This window comes from Ooceraea biroi, chromosome 3, assembly GCF_003672135.1.
Source record: "Ooceraea biroi isolate clonal line C1 chromosome 3, Obir_v5.4, whole genome shotgun sequence".
NCBI lineage: Eukaryota > Metazoa > Arthropoda > Insecta > Hymenoptera > Formicidae > Ooceraea > Ooceraea biroi.
In genome coordinates, this window is record NC_039508.1 from 1,595,445 (window position 1) to 1,613,580 (window position 18,136).

The window sequence follows — 18,136 nt, forward strand, 5'->3', positions numbered from 1 at the left end:
AAAGAACATACAGCAGAATAATAAAAGCAGGTACAGAAATATGTTGGTCTCATCGCTGCTTTCATTCTTATTTCGAGGCGTAAAATACACTTGTCAAGAAATACTTATCCAAATATATAATTTATGAATTTAGTTTTGCAATTACATTTTTTACAAATTTTAATGTAAATTTAATATTATTTAGTTAATTTTATAGTTTTATTCACATTTTTATTGCATCGAATTATATGAATACGATTGCAAAATAATTAATAACGAAACTAACGAAATATTTGTGATTGTGTCTATATCGAGAATTATTAATGTATCGAAATTCCCAAAACTTGCTTAAATTAACGTGTTCGAGAAAGATAGACATCTGCTCGTATGCTTTCTAATAATACTTGGAACTCAATTTAATTTAATTAATCACTTTATCGATTAATAATATATGATATATAAAATATTATAATTATGGTGCCGTGTCAGTCGTGATAGTTGATGATAAAAGAATCTTGACTTCAAGGTTGTTGATGTTTTGTAGGATATGGTAATTTCAAGGATGGATACAATATTTCATATGCGCATATGTATCAATATGTATCGAGACATATCATCGATAAAACTCGACATTTACGATGCAATAATTCTTCGACCAATTTTAATATAAAATTAACAGATGATCAAATTTTAAAAGGATGCCTCAAATCTGTCTCGAAACTTGTAGTAATATTATCTTAGCATGTTCACAATATCCATTGTTAACATTGAAAGAACTACAATGTGCAAGAATTCTCCCAGTGCGCAACGTCAAGATCAAAGTGACCCATAGGGTATCCATTGCATACGCGTGTCGTATTTGCATTTGAAACATTTTCTATGGAGTTAAAATATAAATAGAATCTCTCGACTAGCCGAGACAGCGCTTTTCCGATTCTTCCGCGTTTAGACAAACCGGATTTAAAGGGACGCTTTAGAATCCGGGGTCCGGCCCTTTCATCCGTCCTGGGACCGACCCGACATCTCAACGTAAACCGCGAACGGCACTGGAATGCAGGTGCATCTTCTTCGTTGTATCAGTACAACCGCGCGGAGCAGGTAGAATATTTTCGAAGATCGCCCCTGCCGGCAGGCGAACGTGAGGAAAGTAACACCTGCTGCTGCGTGGTGCGGTTTGCGGAATCGACGAAGTCGAGTGCCACGCTCATTTGCCTGACAAAGACAAATTGTCGAAAAGAAATTTGCCAAGAGCAATTAACGAGTCACCGATTTGGGAAAATGAGTTGCGGGAAATTGTGCTTTTCATCTCGAATCAGTCGTTTCGCAGCTGCTCTTGGCGGCAATACGCGACCGAAAGATCTTACCTGAGTCTTTCTATTCATACATTTTACTTAAGTAGCTAATTTCTGCGTAATTACGCAAGTAATGGCGGAGGAAGCGCTTGTTCGCATCGACACAATGCGTCGATGAGAATCGCCTCTCCTCGTTTCCTCGTTAGTCAAATCGACGTTTTCCGCTGAAAGTCAAACAGCTGGAAAGTCTCACGGGAAATTCCACGATTAATTGTTCTGAGAAATTGCTCGCCGCGAGAACATCAAGCTTGCGTGTTGAAGACATCCTGAAAAAAATCAAGATCTGTCTTTCAAGATAACTTCTTCAAGAATAAGTAGCCTAAAGACTGCGGTGCTGAATCCTGAATATCCAATCTTCAAGAGATCAGATCTCGTATATATTATTTAAAACAAACGCATCGAATTCGATTAATTCTCCATTTTCTGTGATTAACCACGTGATTCAATAAATCAGGTACAAACTAGTATAAAGTAAAATAAAGTAGTAAAGTAAAATGAGACAAGTAGAGAGAGAGAGAGAAACTAGAATCAGAACTTTTCACATACTTTTTCCGTGACTTTCAGGAAGGAAGAGGGGTGTCGTCGTGACACAATACGTTTATCATCATCGATCTCCCCTCGACGTCGCTATCAGACCCCGGCGAGCCGTGGAGTCCGACCTCGGGCCCGCAACCTCCCACGACTTCAGAGTTGATGATTCAACCCTTTCCCTGCGCTGCGCGGGCGAGCCAATCAGGAGATCGCGGCACGTTCCCGCGTTCCCGGGGCCTCACAGCGTCGTCCGCAATCACTTCACGTCCCGCGAATTCAGCCGCCATGTTGTTGGTATGCGATCTCGACGCGGATCATACGTCGTCGTCGAGGTGTCCGCGTGGGCGTCGATGAAAAATCAAACTCGACAGCTTCGCGCGAATCAAGAGAAACGGCGCCGATAAATCCGGTGACGAATCGCGGGCCCCGGATCGAGCGTGATCCGATGACAAGTTCGCCGTGATTTCTGGGTGATCTCAGGAGATCGTTGCCACCGGTTACGACGCCATGTAAGGTGCAAAAGGAAGTGCGAGGAAGGAATATCGTGATTACCGTCGAAATGTTTGTCATCGTCATTAGAAAATCAATCGGAGGCAACTTGGAACTACGTAAAAGACGGGTGGAAGGCAGTGACAACCGTCGGGACGACCGCGTGACGACGCGCGTTCGCGTCCAGAGCAGACCAGAGAAGATAAGACTTGGAAAAACGTGATGCGAAGACATCGCAATTGTACGGATCGAGAGTACCATCAACAGCAACAACAAGGTACATATTTTATTCTCTGCTTCGCAGAAGAGCCTGAGAAGATCACGCAGAGAGACGGTCAACTCTTCAACTCGTGAAGAACCGAATCACGCAAGTATTGAAACGGCATCTCGCAGGCACGGCGAGGTCCTTCGGTGTCTTTCGCGAGAGCGCGCGTCTACCTGACGGCAGTCCACCTGGCGCCTAGCTGAATGAATACGGCACTGGGCATCCCGTGAAATGCGGCCCCGCGGCAAGAAAAACGGGGACCGGGCGTGCGGCAAGCGTCGGGCGGGCAAGCCGGAGCGGCATTACCAGCGCGAGGTGCAACCGGGTTGGTCGTGTCGTGGCGACCGGTGAGACTTGCAGAAGTCGAGGAGAGGGCGACGCGACGCGACAGGAAGGAAGAAGGCCCGTCGCACGCGGGGTCCGACGGCTCACTCAGCCTGGGCACGTACGTGGAAATCGGCGCGCGTTCGGAGAAGTCAGCGCGCGGAATGCGCGCTTTCTGCGAGACCCGAGTGGGCCCGAGCGTGCAGGGGGGCGCGGGGGAGATGCTAGGGGGGACGGCGACGGTGACGAGTCGGGGACACGTCGCGAGTTAGAGGGCTTCCCGCCGTCGACCTGGCGCCGGCGAGACGAAACGGTGCGCTACGTGGGATCGGATCGAACGAGGCGAACAATCCCCGCGTTTCTCTTCAGGTAGTACGAAGTAGTACACCGGCCGGGGCCGAGAAGATCGAGGCGGAGAACGTTCCTCGTGCGCGAGGCGGACGCGCCTCGTCTGCTGATAAAGAGGGATTGGTATGTAATTCGCGACTCGAACTGGCGGTGCGAAGAAAGACGCGTGCCGATTGCTGGCGTGGAACGAGAATCGTCCGATTCAGTTCGGTCTTAACCGCGGAACGCGCGAGGAGAGAGAGAGATTGGTGAGTGATTCATTGACGTTACAACACAGTTTTGTGAGGAGAACGCCGGAGGAAAAGAGACGGGAGACGCGTGGACGTTGATGGAGCGAAGTCGGTGCTACTCGCGGCAAGGAGATTAGCGAGGGATTGGAATGTGTCGATTGTAAGCAGTCGTAGATTCCAGCTGAAGGAGCTCCAATCGCGCGATTGTGACGGGAGTGACGCTGAATTCGAGCCGCGCGATGTAGTACGACACAGCCTTGAATGTGAACAGTGTTCAAAATGAATAGTAAATATATAATCATCGATGTGTACTAGAAACATTTGAGAAACGTAGTTAGAGTAATGCGATAGTGATTAAACAGAGGAAGCAAACAAGAGAGACTCGTAAAACCTAACGAAAAATTTGTTGAAGAATATGAATGCGGTGGTTGATGATGTGATTTCTTCATCTCCAATTAATCATTGAACAGAGTTATCTAGGAGGTAATTGCTCACTCCATCTCTTCCGGAGAACCGCAGAATTGGTTGCGATACTGATAGGAAACTAATCGATGGTCGAAGAAATGTACTGAGTAATAACAGACGACGCGAAGGTCGCTGGAGCTCTCAGAATTAAGAAGAGGAGAATTGATCCCTCGCGAGAGAGGAGGCCTTCGTCGCGCGCCACAACACGCGGTAGTAAGGTGGACCGCTGGCAGGTGCACGAGAGACACGCGAAATAAGACGAAGGTGAGGGTAAGGCGAAGAGGTGGTAAAGAAACGGAGTAGAAGAAGAAGAGGAACGCAGAAATCGGCTGTCGGGAGAGTAGCGTGCGCGCGCGTGAGTAGGGCCCCCTACGGCGATAAGGTGAGGTCCGGGAGTCGTGGAGGGAACGAAGCATGTATTGCGCGGGGCCGGTTGAGCAGACCGGGCCCGCCGTCGCCGCCGCTCGTGAGAGATCGCGCGCTGACCCAGATTTCGGCGGGTCGAACTGGCAAGAGGAGGCCGCGGCGAACTTTCTGAAATGGGACACGGCGCAGCCTGGAGCTAAATTATCCGCGATGTCCAATAAGAATAAGTCCCAGCCGCAGCAACAGCAGCATCATCCACCGCACGTGATCAAGCCAGTGGACCAGTTGCCGCCGCGCTACCAGCCCCCGCCGCAGCCCACCAGTGGCATCCTGAAGAACAATCTCCACTTCGCCAACGCGGCTACTTCGTCACCGAGTTCAGGCCAGGCCGGCAACAGTCAAGGTCCGGGCGCGGCCTTGAGCACGCAGCCGCGCACGTTGCCGCCGCCATCGCCGTCCTCTCAGCAGCAACAGCAACCAACGCAGCAACAACCGACGAAGGATGCGCAGAGCAAGTACTCGCCAAAGATAGAGCACCGTCATCATCATCATTCACAGCCGGCTAACGCGTTGATCGCTGCCGCGTCGGCGGTGGCCAAGAGCCAGCAGCAGCAGTCGACAGCCTACCTCCAACAGCTGAAGCTTGGTCAGGGCCAGTACTTGCCGCCCAGCAGCCAATATCCGGCGGCGAACAGCGGCCAGAGTGCGCCGGTCAGACAGAGGATCAGCGACGAGGAATTCCTGCGACTTGGTCCCGTGGAAATGCTCAAGTTTGTGCGGAAGACCGAGAGTGACATCGCCAGGCTCGCCGCCGAACAGAATCGCCAGATACAGAGCTTGGTAAGTACTTGATGGATCTGTAGTACAAACGATCGATTAACGATAAACAATAGTGAAGTTGTAGAAAAAATTAATTAAATCGCGATAAGTTAATTGGATGTGAAACTCGACAACTCGGAATAACTGTACCTTGAAAAACTTAAGTAGAGTGCTCTGTAACTTTAGAAGTCGTTTGAATGTAAATGCGTGGGAGTTCAGAGCATCTCCTCTTTTAATTTCGTGTTTCTTTATAAATTTCAAATAAATATTCTCAAATTAATCAAAATTAATGATATGATTTAATGAAGAAAGGAATTGAAGAAATAGAAGCTATAAAAACAGGATGCAATCTGCGTATGTGCTTCATTGGTTCAGTTTATTCAAACGCTTCGTTTTTTAATGATAGTTCCGGTCTGTTTGGCAATGAATCCATCTCAGTTCTCGTTGACTTTATAAATATCTCACGACTGGTTCGACAAGTAAATTCTTTCCGCATGTTTATAGCGTTACATTATCATAATTTACTGCGCCAATAAAATATCATAATTTATTGCGCCCAAAATATCGAGAAATCGTAACAGATCTTGTGCGTGTGCTGGATGTGGCTCGCCGTCCTTGAAATCTCGCGCGGTACGCGGAAGTTTTTGAGCGGCCCTTGTGGGTCATATAAGGTGAACCGATCGTCGTAATTTCAAGTGGTCACGCATACGTGAGATAAACCGCAAACGATCGCGGTGGGACAATCGGTTTTCTTCGGCCCGGCGAATGTTCTGGCTTTGTCGAAATTGATCGCCCGGAATTGGTCACGCGTCGCTCGTACACGCGTGATGAATGCGTGAAAGGCTTTTTTCGCAGATTGGTGTGTAACGCAGCGCGGATACGTCACCCGTGAGATCAATGACTCTGTTATTTTTCTCGCAGCATGGTCACGCCGATTAATGCAGAAGATATGCGACTGTGAATGAGAGGCGTGTCCGGTATTATTATTTATGCGGAAAGACAATATGTATATAAATTTATACAAAACCAGATAATATAAGTATTTTAATGTATTCGAAGAGCTTCTGAACTATTCAAATCGCATCTACAAGTCTTTTTGCTTTAAAGAGGTGATGCCTTAACAAAGAATTGCAATATAGCAACAATTCTTGTCTAAATCTGTGCATCGCTTTTTTAAATCGCGGGTAAAAATATAACAAACTATTGCATTAGCATATTTGAAAATTTGCTCTAAGGTATAACATAAATCGAGCGCAGCCTGATAAAGTTATCTACTTTCTAGTTGAATGAGCTGCGAGCGCTGAAGGAGGCCAACCAAAGATTGAGCGACGATAACCAGGAGCTCCGCGATCTCTGCTGCTTCTTGGATGACGATCGACAAAAGGGCCGTAAGCTGGCGAGAGAGTGGCAGAGGTTCGGCCGATACACGGTGAGCGTTATGCGACAGGAGGTCTCGGCCTATCAGAACAAGTTGCGCCAGCTGGATAACAAGCAGCAGGAGCTGATTAAAGACAATCTGGAGCTCAAGGAGCTGTGCCTGTACCTCGACGAGGAGCGCAGCGGCGGTCAAAGGGACGAGGGCGACGGGTCGAGTTCGAGCACGAACGCCGAGGAGACCGCGCCGCCGAGGCCGAGGCCCACTTCCATATTTAACGGTAAGGCTCAGTAAAAATGCTGAATCCGTCTTTCTCGCGCGTGTTCCTTAAGCGTGCGAAGAAAGCATTTCCCTAACGCGGAAGGAAGCGCGCTCATTGAATAATAGCAGCTGTGATGGCTTCGCGTAATTCGTAGAAAATGAAATCCTTTCTAAAGAGCCTGCCGTTTGTTACGCTGCAATAACAGCTTGTTAGATAAACGTGCATCGTGTAAGAGAAAGTTCGACAGTAAAGCAAAACTGCATGCAATTATCAAGCGATGTGATATTGTACGTGTACAATACTTATTAACTCTGATGATTCTTCTGCATTCTGAAATGATTCGATCGTTCTCTCTCTTGCAGATCAAACGATGGAATACGTGAGGAATTTAGAGCAACGAGTGAAACAGTTGGAGGAGGCCAAGACCATTCTGCAAGCCTGCGCGCAAGGTTGGGAAGTACCGCCGACCGAAGTTTGGGACAGTCTCGCGAGCCTGGGCGATAATACTTACCTAGGGAACCGACCGCAGCCTGTAGTGTGCGCCTTCCAAGTCTTTGACATTAGGAAAGACGTGGAGAAAGAGGAGGGCCACGAAGGCGAGAAAGCATTGGTTAAGGAAATGTGCAATGTAAGTGAACGCTTTTTAGCTTCACTACTCTCCGTCAGATAAAAAGATTTGTAGAGAAGCAGAGTGCATGCGGATAAATCGTCTTATCAATTTTGATGCAAGCTTTTTCTGCTATTTATACTGCAGAATTTGAGATGAAAAAATTACTCACATGCAATTAATATAGCATACTGAATATTCGGTATGATATGTGTACTGTAATGAATTATCTTTGCTTTTCAGGTTGTCTGGCGGAAATTGGAGGAAACTTCGCAAACGAGGCATTAACGCTCGGGCCGGGAGACCAACAACTGTCCATCGAATTTTTAATATCATTAATATGAAGTGTGGTAGCTTTAATGCACACGCTCGGGACATAATAGTATTACAACTGATAATGTACGCGATAATTGTGTATAGATTCCTATATGTGTACAATTACTAAGATATAAGAATGTTTCCGTAAGTATCTATTTATGCGAACGATGTAGCGCGCCGTTAGCTTGCCTAGATCGATTGTTAACGTTAAACTATTTTTATTACATAATGTTCGTAATTTATTGCCCGTTCTTGTTCCGTCCTGTTATCCCTTTTTCTTCCTGTCACGTATATGTCGTGGCAAGTAAAATGTTTCTATCTTATTAACCCAAATGGGGATACAAATTTTTTTATATCATAAACGCAGAAATTTTCTATCTTTTACAGTATTTCATCGTAGCAAAATTTCGAGGACTAGATTTATAGCATTCTTTAATTCATACGTGATTTTTCAAAAATCAAAGATAAACTCAAGGATATTCGCAACTCACGGGCTCGCAATTTAGCAGCTGCCTCTTTCGCATTCGTCGCTTAATTATCCGCCGCTTTTCGCGAAAAAAACACCCCTCGCTGGTGCTCACGCGTTGAATACGTAAACGAGTGTTTGTATTTATATTTTTACCTCGTCAAAGAATTTGCTCTCAATGGTACCGGCATCGGATTGCCCACATACATCTCCGCTCGCGCGACAGTATCGCCGCGTCAATGCAAGGCAATTAGGATATTTTCCAATCTACCACCGATCAATTTTGTTTCCTTGCTGCTTAGTATGCTTCTTGCGTAAACTGAAAAGCATCTGAAAATTAAAATCTTATCAAACGCAGAGATGATTGCGCGACATAATTGATACTTATAAACTAACAATAATGACATAATGCGCGGCATTTATCCGTGCGTTTTAAAGAAGACCCATTGTACAAGATGTTCTCCTCTGCATTCTTGTATTTATTCGCGAATTCTTCTCAGCTGCCGAGCTTGCGCCGCTCCGGATCAAAAGCGGCGGTGGGGATCGCGTGCAGCAGCCACCGGCTGTCGGAAGGATGAGAGTCGCCGGTGATGTGCTTGTGCGGAGGCCTCGCGGAGGACAACGCTAGGATCATCCTCCTCGCGGTTGTCCTGGCGACGTACATGCTCGTGGGCGCAGCCCTCTTCCAACGGCTGGAAAGTGATCTTGAGATACGACAGGTAGACTGCAATGTTCGAGTGTGCATTCCTTAGAAAAAGTTTTAAAAAAGAAATTCCCCATTTGCATTTAACGCTTATAATATATTATAAGAATATTATATTATAAGAATAAGTAATTAAAAATTCAAGGAATAGAGAATTAAAATTCCTCATTACAAAATTGTTGTGGTGAATTTTATACAGTGAAATATCAGATTAATAGGAGCAGCAAAGCAACACCACATCGAATATTAATTCGCATGAGACTAATCGATGATTGCGTCGTATGTATGTATTTTTGTATGTATATTTTTGCAACGTGATCAATTCGTGTGAATACATTGCATCGTAAGATGAAAAGTATCATGAAAGTGCAATAAAATTCACCGCGAAGAAGAATCGTGGAATGAAAATGTACTTCGCGGTGAATTCAAGATTTCTTAATATTTATTTCTTGTTAAATATATGTGTCGTTTTATATTTATATTTATTGACATTACTATCGTCTCTTTCGGGCAGGCAGCGGAATTCTGGCGGGTCTACCACGCATTTCGAAGACACCACTTGCGGGGCAGTCCCTTGGCCCTGCAGAGGCTGCACGAGTTGCTGTACGCCTACGGCAACGCTTCCGCCACCGGCATCATCAATAAGAGGCGCCGCTGGGATTTTCCTGGTAGCTTTCACTTCGTGGGCACCATAGTTTCTACGATCGGTAAGAAACGTAGAGCGATACCGTATTTGGAATGCCGGCGACTGCTCATCCGCAACCGCATCGTGACCGGCGGTATCGGGGTCACTGGGATTCGTGTCACGCGTTCTACGCTTTACATTCCTACGATTTCCCGTGTTCGGGAAGTCACGCAAAGATCGATTTTCACGGAGACGATCTGGCACGATTTCATTCCACCTTCATATTTCAATATTTCTGAAAGCAAACTTTCATCGCGTTTAAAATCAACATTAACGTGCAGTTCTACATTTATTACCCGTTCATCGATTTATAATATAAGATAAATCATACATCTCTCTCAATTAACTTTAACTTCTACGGTAATCAATTTTACCGTAACGCACGTTTATGTAGATTTTTCGCGATGTGCAGCTATATTTATGTACGGTCGAGAAAACTTGTTGAGGGATGAACGCATTTCTCTGCGTGTAAAACTTGGCCGTAATAATGTTAAATATAAGGGTAAGGGTCGTTGGCCCGATGCATGCATGAGAATGTACCGGTGAATTCCGGAATGCTAATATCTCGCGACCTAGTCTCGCACTTATCCCTACGAGTGGTCGCCCCTTGGTCTCAATGTATGCATACGCTGCTGTGTAATATGCTCCTGAAATGGAAGTAGCGTGATGCTAAAATTATTTTACAGGGTACGGGAGCACCGCGCCCCAGACCACGGCGGGTAAAGCGGCCGTTGTTCTCTATGGTTTCTTCGGTTGTTCCGGTAATATCGAAATCTACGCTCACTGACAGGAATATCTGACATCAAATATAAAACGATTCCAATAAAAATAAAATAAAAATAAAAATAATGATCGTTAAAAGAATTATCGTTAGAATTGAAGTAGAAGCTTCTAAGATGCTTTCTATATCGGTGTAGATTCTGAACATGTGTTGCGATTCTAGAAGCTAAATGAAATGTTATTGCAATTTTAATGTTTCTGATAAAGATTATAACGCTTCAGGTGGCATCTTGTTCTTTAATTTGTTCCTGGAGAGGATCATCACTTTCCTGGCGTGGATCCTGCGGAGCTGGCACGTACGACGGCTGAGGAGGCGCCTTCGCAGGGCTACATCGACATCTCGGAAGGTCTCCAAGTCATCAAACAGTCAGCGATCAACCCTGCCAGATATTCTCGACGACGACGACCACGTGGATCTGGACCAATGGAAACCGAGCGTGTACTGGGTCATGCTCTACTTGTCCGCGACCTCCTGCATCATCGCTTGTTGCGCCGCTGCGCTTTACGCGTCGCTAGAGAGTTGGGATTATTTCGACGCGCTGTATTTCGCTTTCGTAAGCTTTACCACCATCGGCTTCGGCGACTTCGTCAGCACGCAAAAGCCAAGCTATCCTTACGTACACTGGTACGTCGTGGAAATTTTTCATCACGTCAACGAAATCGAATTCGCATAATTTAGCCGTATGGTCAAGATTGCACGAAAACGTCCCATTTCTATTAAATTGCGTTCGATAATTGAACGATGAATTTTTTAGCAAAATTTCACAATGTCTTTCTTTAATGACACAAAAGCACTAATAATTCGCAATTCACAATTTATCAAAAATAGGCCTTATAGATCAATAGAATTCTAATATGTTAAAATTTAAAAATATTGCAAAATGTGTTGCATAAAAATGAGCTTTCTCCTTATTCTCGCCAAAAGAAAGAAAAATCTCAATTTATCGCATAAGAATGAAATTTGCGTACCATCTTTCGGTGAAAAAAAATCTCACTTGTGTGTTCACGCAGGTACAGATTTGCGAATTTCGTCTTTCTGGTGGTGGGATGCTGCTGCATATACTCGCTGTTGAACGTCACGTCGATCGTGATAAAACAGGGCCTGAATTACGTGATACACAAGCTGCAGTACGGTAATAAGGATGTGGCGGCGCAGTATCTGCCACGGAGGCAGTCCTCGGTGTCAGCGATTTACCACTCGAAGAGGAGGTCGACGAGGCTCGTCAGCAGAGACTCGATCAGGGCGGAAGATGCCGTGGAGACACCCAGGCGGATGTCCGGCGAGCTGATCTGCATGAAGGACTTCATGTCCGCCAATAAAGTCTCCCTGGCGGTGATGCAGAAGCAGTTGTACGACGCCGCGCAGAAGCAACGGGGCGGCGGTACGCTCGTCGCTACGCCGAATCAAGTCTTGAGGCCCGGAGCGGTGGGCCCGCTCGCGATCGCTAGCGAGAAGTTTGAAAGTAAAACTACGATAAACAGATAGAAGAGTTAGAAGCAAAGTAGAGGCTACTGAGAATATAGTATTGTATAACAACGCGTTCCGCAGTCGCGATTTTCAGACGAGTATTATGTAGCGAAATTTGAAAATAATTTGGCAATCGTAAGGCAATCGCTGAACTCAAAGACGACTTCCTGGAGCGAATGCCGTAAAACTGACGTAGATATTACTACTACGAAATATTTGATCTCCAGGACTTCTTCGTGTCGTTAAGCTTGCCTTACGGTTCCTGCGGCGCCTGGATGTTCAACGTGTAATAAATGTTGCGCTCGTCGTATCGCTCATCGAATAACTTTATTTAAGTCACGTTTACAGTACAGTCCTCCATGTACTCAAACGACATCGACAAAACATGCAATCTTCTGTCTTCGTAATCGCGATAATGTATGTCGTGTATACGCCGCGTAAATGTGTAAAATAAAAGTTCTCAACGCGTCGTGTCGTGTGTCGATAAATCTCTTCTCCCCCCCCCCCCCGAGTGTGAAAATCGTTCGAAGTGCGGTCTTACTTTACGACATACAGTAACCGGACAGGATTCACGAGAAGACACAGATTATCCGAATTTCAAACGTTGCGGAATACACGACCGTGAACAATCGTTGCGGAAACTCTTGGTGTGTACGTGCGCTTACGCGTGTGAGTGATTACGCCGGATGGCCGGGTATACAGTTTAAAATACACGTACTCCTGCTGCTCGTAAAATCGCAAGGGAATCGAAGCTCCCCGTACGTTGGCTACGTAACTACCGTAAGTACCGTGCGTTGATTTAAAACGGACATTTCTCAAATCTTCGACTCAAACGGGCTCTCAGCTGTGACGCTAGATTCATACGTGGACGAGACCAGCGATTACGAAACGATTACGTGAAAACAGTATGTTCTGTTGGAGATCTAGGGCGGCGCGTGTATATTACTCTAAAATGAGAATGATGGACGCAAGCGTTTACGACGTAAGTCTCGGAATTACGAGAAGGAGAAAGGGAGAGAGGGAGAGATAGAGAGAGAAAGGGACAGAGGAAGAGAGTAAAAGTGAAATGGACGATTCCTTGCAGAGATCGCAAGCTTTCACGTAGTCTACAGACAATCGCTCGCCGTAAGGTGAAGCCAAGTACGTCGCGAACAATAATTTGTAACATTACTCGATTCGCGAGTCGCGCTAGTATCCAATACGCTCGCCGTCATGCGGAGAACATCACGCTGATCTAAGACGCAGCAGACTCGTCCGCCGCCAAATTTAAGCCGGGCTTAAACATCGCTTTAAACTTGACGCTTAAATTTGGTCCATCTACTTCACACTTCACGACATGACATCGGATTCTTTTTTTTTGTTTTTCTTTTTTTAAGCTTGGTATAGATTTTAAAAGTAAGACTACTAACCAGGCCTAGGCGTAAAGGACGTGTCGATAGTACCAGGACTTGTTCTACCTTGTTTTCCTTTTTCTTTTAATACTCGGTATTCTTAATACTTCGAGGAAAGATCTCAACAATTGTACGAGACTACAGTGTTCTCCGTCGCAAGTGGATTCGAGCCCTGCCGGTTCCCACGCAGTCGGCATCTTTAGGCATCTTTTCCCCTTTAGCTTCGAGGGGCTCGGAGGGCAAAGTACTCTTAAAATTGCGTGTTTCCGTTTCCAACAAATCTCGTCGAAGTCATCACTATTTATCATCGGTAACCGTCGTCGTTGTCGATCGACCCAACGTACAACAAAACAGCGCCGAGTGTTTCGCACCGGCGCCGACAAAGCCGCGCGTCTATAATCCAAATATCCTCGGGCGACATGCCTTCACCGCATTCACCCAAACGGCATCGCCCCAATTTGGTAAACGGCAGCAAAAAAACACAGCCTGCCTCACAGCAACACGGCTGCGCACAAAGATCGCGAGATTCATATCTCGATAAACTGACGACGCTCATCCCCCGTGCGGAGGATGCCGCGCGTCTCTCCTCAACGTATGTCGCGCATACGCACAAACTGCTGACCGACCATCTCCAGACCTCCGTTGCCTATTAGATCCACGTCGTTCGTGATTTTGATTATTTTCTGCTTGAGGAAGTCCCCGTTCACGTCGCATCCCTGCATATAGTCGGACATCACGAAGTTGTTGTCGTTCAGCGCGGGCGGTTGGTTCTGATTCTGCGGTGGCCGGTTACGCGAACGCGGTACTTGATCCGCCGGCTCCATCAGGTGGGCATGCTTCTTCCGTTGATGTTGTAACAGCTTCGCCTTGAATTTATATTGAGTTTCAATCATTGTTGAGATCGTCGAGCAGTCGATATACTTCGATTGTCGATACGGAGGAGACTCTCGTACGAGAAAATAGACTTACCTTGCTGGCGTATTGTTTGTGACACCACTGGCAGCCTTGAGGACTTGTTGTGATGCTGCCCACTGTTTGGCTGAAGCTCGGATTCGGCAGCCCCGAGAACTCGGACTCCTTCTGCCGGTTACTGGGTGGCAGAGCTGCACCGGGATGATTCTTCATGATGTGCGCCTTACGCTTGCTGCTGCTCTTGTAAACCTGCAAGGACACGACACATGAGATGCGTGACGATTTTATTTCCACAGAGAAACGTAAACTCTTATCACGTGACGGACCTTGTCGCAATACTGGCAGTAATAGTCTCTGGTTTGTCGCAGGATAGGTAAGTTCAGCTCCGGCACGGATTCCGGCGCGACATCGGGATGCCGTTTCGCCAGATGATTCACCAGCATTCCCCTCCGCTTGAAACCCACCAGGCATTGGTGGCATTTGTAAGTGAAACGATTGTAGTCGTTCGGGTTCACCTGTCGACCAGACAACTGTACAACGTACGAACGAGAGAAACGGGCAAACTCTACCGTTCACTTCACCCGGGCGTACCTACCTTTGGCACAAATTTCTTCGCCTGGCTGTTCTGCGTTGCCTGCTCGCCGTTCACCGTCTGCGAGTGATGTATCTTAGTCATGTGCTCCTTCAACTTATCTTTCCTCTTGAACCGCTTACCGCAGTTCGCACAATGGAACTCTCTGTGCAAAACGAATTCTTATTCAGATTCTCGGAGATGTTGCTAACGCATAACGTAATCAGCATGACAAAGGTAGAGTTGGAAGTCGCACCTGTGATCGGAATGCTTCAATAGGTGCATCCGTAGCTTGTCAACCGTCGGGAAGCGTTTAGCACAGTGCTGGCACTTGTGCTTCCGCTCACAATGGTGCGCGCGAATGTGTTTGCGAATTACCGAGTACTTGATGAACGTGCGCTGGCAGTGGGGACAGCTGAATATACCGTCTTGATTTCTGTGGGTCTCAACGTGGTCTTTCAGCATCGTGCCCTGACGAAACAGCTGTCTGCACATCGGGCACTCGAAGACCTGCTTGTTTTCTGGAAATCAATCACGTGACATTAATAATGCGATGCGACTGTTGTTGTCGCTCGTCGATTCATCGAATTCAGTTACCTTTATGCGTTTTCAGATGACCGGACAAGGCGGAGTTATTCATAAATCGTTTCAAGCAGATACTGCACGGCAGTGGTTTTTGGTCCTCAGCACCATGCGCCAAGCAGTGCTGTTGTAATCGTATCTTCGTAGCAAAACGTTTGTAACACATTGAACACTTGTATGTACTTAGGGGAGTTAATTTCTTCGCCTTGGGCAACGCCGATCGTCCATGTTGAGACACGTGGCTCGCCAATTCACTCTGTTTCCGGAACTCCAGTGCGCACTGCGGGCACGCGGATGTTTGATTCTCAGTTTTGATATCGTTGGACGAGGAGTGAACGGCCGTGTGCAGGTTGAGCAGGGACGGCTTCCTGAATACCAGGCTGCACACGGAGCACTTCCACTCCTTGCCGCACTTGCTCTGCCGCGAATTCTCCTTCTCCTTCACGTTGCTCCTGCCACGAAACATCTTCACGCGTCGATTGTAGGAGCTGCCATCTAAGCGCGGCCATGCGGGTATCTGATTAGTAATTTCTGAAAGAGAAACGAATTGTATCAGCGAATGTGTCTATAATCTACATGATAAATTTTTTCGACTCAATCATTCATACCTTTCTCGTCTTTCGCGTCCGGTTTAAGTATCGGCAAATTTCTACGAGTTGCATAGTCCGGACTGGGGCCCGCCTTCAGTTCCTCCTTCGGTGAGATGTTTCTGTTCGTCAGAAACACTATTCCATCCTTCTTTTGGCAAATTATCAGATTTTGTTCCTTATACGTCAATGCGGGCCGCACGAAGCGCATCCAGTTTGATGTGTCTGAAATCGCAAATGGAGATTTAAAATTCAGCATTTTCGCAGGGACAATTAGGCAAACAAAGATTACTCACTTTCGTTGGAAACGTCTACTTTCAGAAATTCGCCGTTCTCCGTCTCGTAGAGCAGTGGCAAAGCATTCGCGAAGGGCGAACCGTCGTAAGCGCACAGTACGCCTTCTATGGGTCCGAACTGCGTGCGCCTTCGAATGTTGCGTTTGGCGAACACTCCGTAAGTTATGCCATCTGCTGTAGCATGCGAAGCAGACAGTTTGTTTAATGAAAGATATGATCCTGGCAGTGTTGCTACAGCACGCGATGGTACCGGTTGATCCGCGATTGTACACACGTCGTTCAAGTTACTGCTGTCATCTTTGGTGCAGTTGCTGTCGTACTCGTCGCACCCTGTAAAAATGCGCATCGTTACTGACATGTAAAATAAATATAAATAAAATTATAAATATTATAAATATAAATAAAAATAAATTGTATTTGTTAATGACCATATTACGTACATAGGTGTAAAATAAATAGCGTTCTACTTACAGAAATCTTTCTTATCCGTTATATGCCGTTTGGATCTCCTTACATCCTTCTTCTCGACTGCCTTCTTCTCAGCGGGCGACGTCTCCTTGGAAAACTGCTCTTTATCACACTCGGGAACAATTAGATTATTGTTTTCCTTGTTTGCGCCATCCGTCGTGGATGACAGAGCAACGTGATTCTCCTCCATCTCCATGTTTTGATTTTTAAACGAGTTGATAACGTTTATTTGCTCATCCTGCATCACCAAGAAGTCCCTGGTCAGAGTGAAATCCGTGCTTGGTATCCCCGTTAGCATCAACGGGGTCGCTGAAGATTCCAATTCGGGTGTAGTCTCTGCAAATGTCGTACACCAATTAAAAAATTACCGAAACGCTATACACTTACTACGTACGTTTTCTCCAAATCGTAAATTGATCGTTCCTCACCCTGCATTAAGATCAACTCGCTGTTGGCCAGTCCCTCTTCATTCCCATTGCCAACAAAGTCTGTAGTGGTATCCGTTTGCGGCACAGCCTGAGTGTCGATCGGATGTGCCAGCTGAGTTACATAATTGATGCTCGTACGTATGTTCGACTCAGGTTGGGATATGAAGGGCGAGGATGGACCCTGCAGCACAACGACGGGATTGTGAAACGGCGAGGAGGGCAGCTGGACCGGTGTGGGAGAGTATCTGGCGGTGGAGCTCATGTTGGGGTCGAGTGGACTGACACGGTGCTCGAATTCGGACAGGGGGGAGGCTGCCCTCGGGGAGAAGGAGATCTGCTCGTAGGCAGGAAACAGCCGGGACTGATCCTCCACATATTCCACCTAGCAACAGAATCAGAGAAAGGCACGATCGCAAGGGCACTCGTACCATCATCATCGTAAACGTCACTGTCATCGCGAGAGAGGTACTCACAGTGAGGAACAGCAGCCTGTTGTTGAGTTTCTTCGGTTGCTCGCACAGGGAGGCGAATGCGTGATCAGTAGGCCAGTTCACCGAAGTGTCAGCCACCTTGTCGATGCTGGATATCTCGAAGGACTCGCCAGGGGCCCCCTCAGGAGGGCCCCTTGGATCCATCTTACGTTACGCGCCGCGCCAGGGGAGTCCGAGATTTTCTCGTCCGTACCTGTTACAGTCGCATATTCGACGGATCACTGCGTGAGAGTGGCTGACAGCCCGCGAGGTGGTCGGGATCAGTTTAACCGCGTTCGACGCAACGGCACTGGGATTAACCACGATTAACAGGTGTTCATCGAGCGAGCTTCCGTTATTTTGAACGAGAACTTACCAGCCTCAACATACAGGTTTCGAAGTCGATGCACCTCTCGCTCGACGACGCATCCGCTGCTGCAGCAGCACTGGCCCCCGTCAACAATCGACGTCAGTCCCGTGTCGGTCGTGATTGAGCACCGCTGAAACGGCGCGAAACTTTGAAACTCGAACTGGACCGTGCAATCGTGCCGCGGATCGTACCATCACGTGCATTCCGCAAGACTTGGCAGATGCAAGCG

General features: G+C 46.9%; 3 protein-coding genes and 1 long non-coding RNA gene across 4 annotated transcripts; 2 read left to right on the forward strand and 2 right to left on the reverse strand.

Annotated features, from left to right (window-relative positions):
• The first annotated feature begins 3,222 nt into the window (after positions 1 to 3,222).
• Positions 3,223 to 7,959, forward strand: LOC105283134 (coiled-coil domain-containing protein 85C). Its single transcript, XM_011345612.2, has 4 exons — positions 3,223 to 5,189; positions 6,451 to 6,823; positions 7,168 to 7,433; positions 7,656 to 7,959. The coding sequence occupies exons 1-4, from the start codon at positions 4,398 to 4,400 to the stop codon at positions 7,698 to 7,700; spliced, it is 1,476 nt and encodes a 491-aa protein (XP_011343914.1). The 5' UTR covers positions 3,223 to 4,397; the 3' UTR covers positions 7,701 to 7,959.
• Positions 7,960 to 8,109: 150 nt separating this feature from the next.
• LOC105283138 lies at positions 8,110 to 8,680 on the reverse strand. The gene is made up of 2 exons (XR_894643.2): positions 8,593 to 8,680; positions 8,110 to 8,515 (listed from the first exon to the last, which is right to left on the reverse strand). It is a non-coding gene; the product is annotated as an uncharacterized LOC105283138 (long non-coding RNA).
• A 6-nt stretch (positions 8,681 to 8,686) lies between these two features.
• Positions 8,687 to 12,301, forward strand: LOC105283142 (potassium channel subfamily K member 13). Its single transcript, XM_011345619.1, has 5 exons — positions 8,687 to 8,915; positions 9,414 to 9,606; positions 10,271 to 10,345; positions 10,587 to 10,989; positions 11,376 to 12,301. The coding sequence occupies exons 1-5, from the start codon at positions 8,787 to 8,789 to the stop codon at positions 11,848 to 11,850; spliced, it is 1,275 nt and encodes a 424-aa protein (XP_011343921.1). The 5' UTR covers positions 8,687 to 8,786; the 3' UTR covers positions 11,851 to 12,301.
• LOC105283141 (PR domain zinc finger protein 10) lies at positions 12,143 to 18,128 on the reverse strand. Its single transcript, XM_011345618.3, has 12 exons — positions 17,914 to 18,128; positions 17,541 to 17,751; positions 17,068 to 17,449; positions 16,643 to 16,975; positions 16,172 to 16,501; positions 15,897 to 16,100; positions 15,304 to 15,819; positions 14,963 to 15,227; positions 14,731 to 14,872; positions 14,462 to 14,650; positions 14,193 to 14,384; positions 12,143 to 14,089 (listed from the first exon to the last, which is right to left on the reverse strand). Exons 2-12 carry the CDS (start codon positions 17,700 to 17,702, stop codon positions 13,811 to 13,813), a joined length of 2,994 nt encoding a protein of 997 aa, XP_011343920.1. The 5' UTR covers positions 17,703 to 17,751; positions 17,914 to 18,128; the 3' UTR covers positions 12,143 to 13,810.
• Between the last annotated feature and the right edge of the window lie 8 nt (positions 18,129 to 18,136).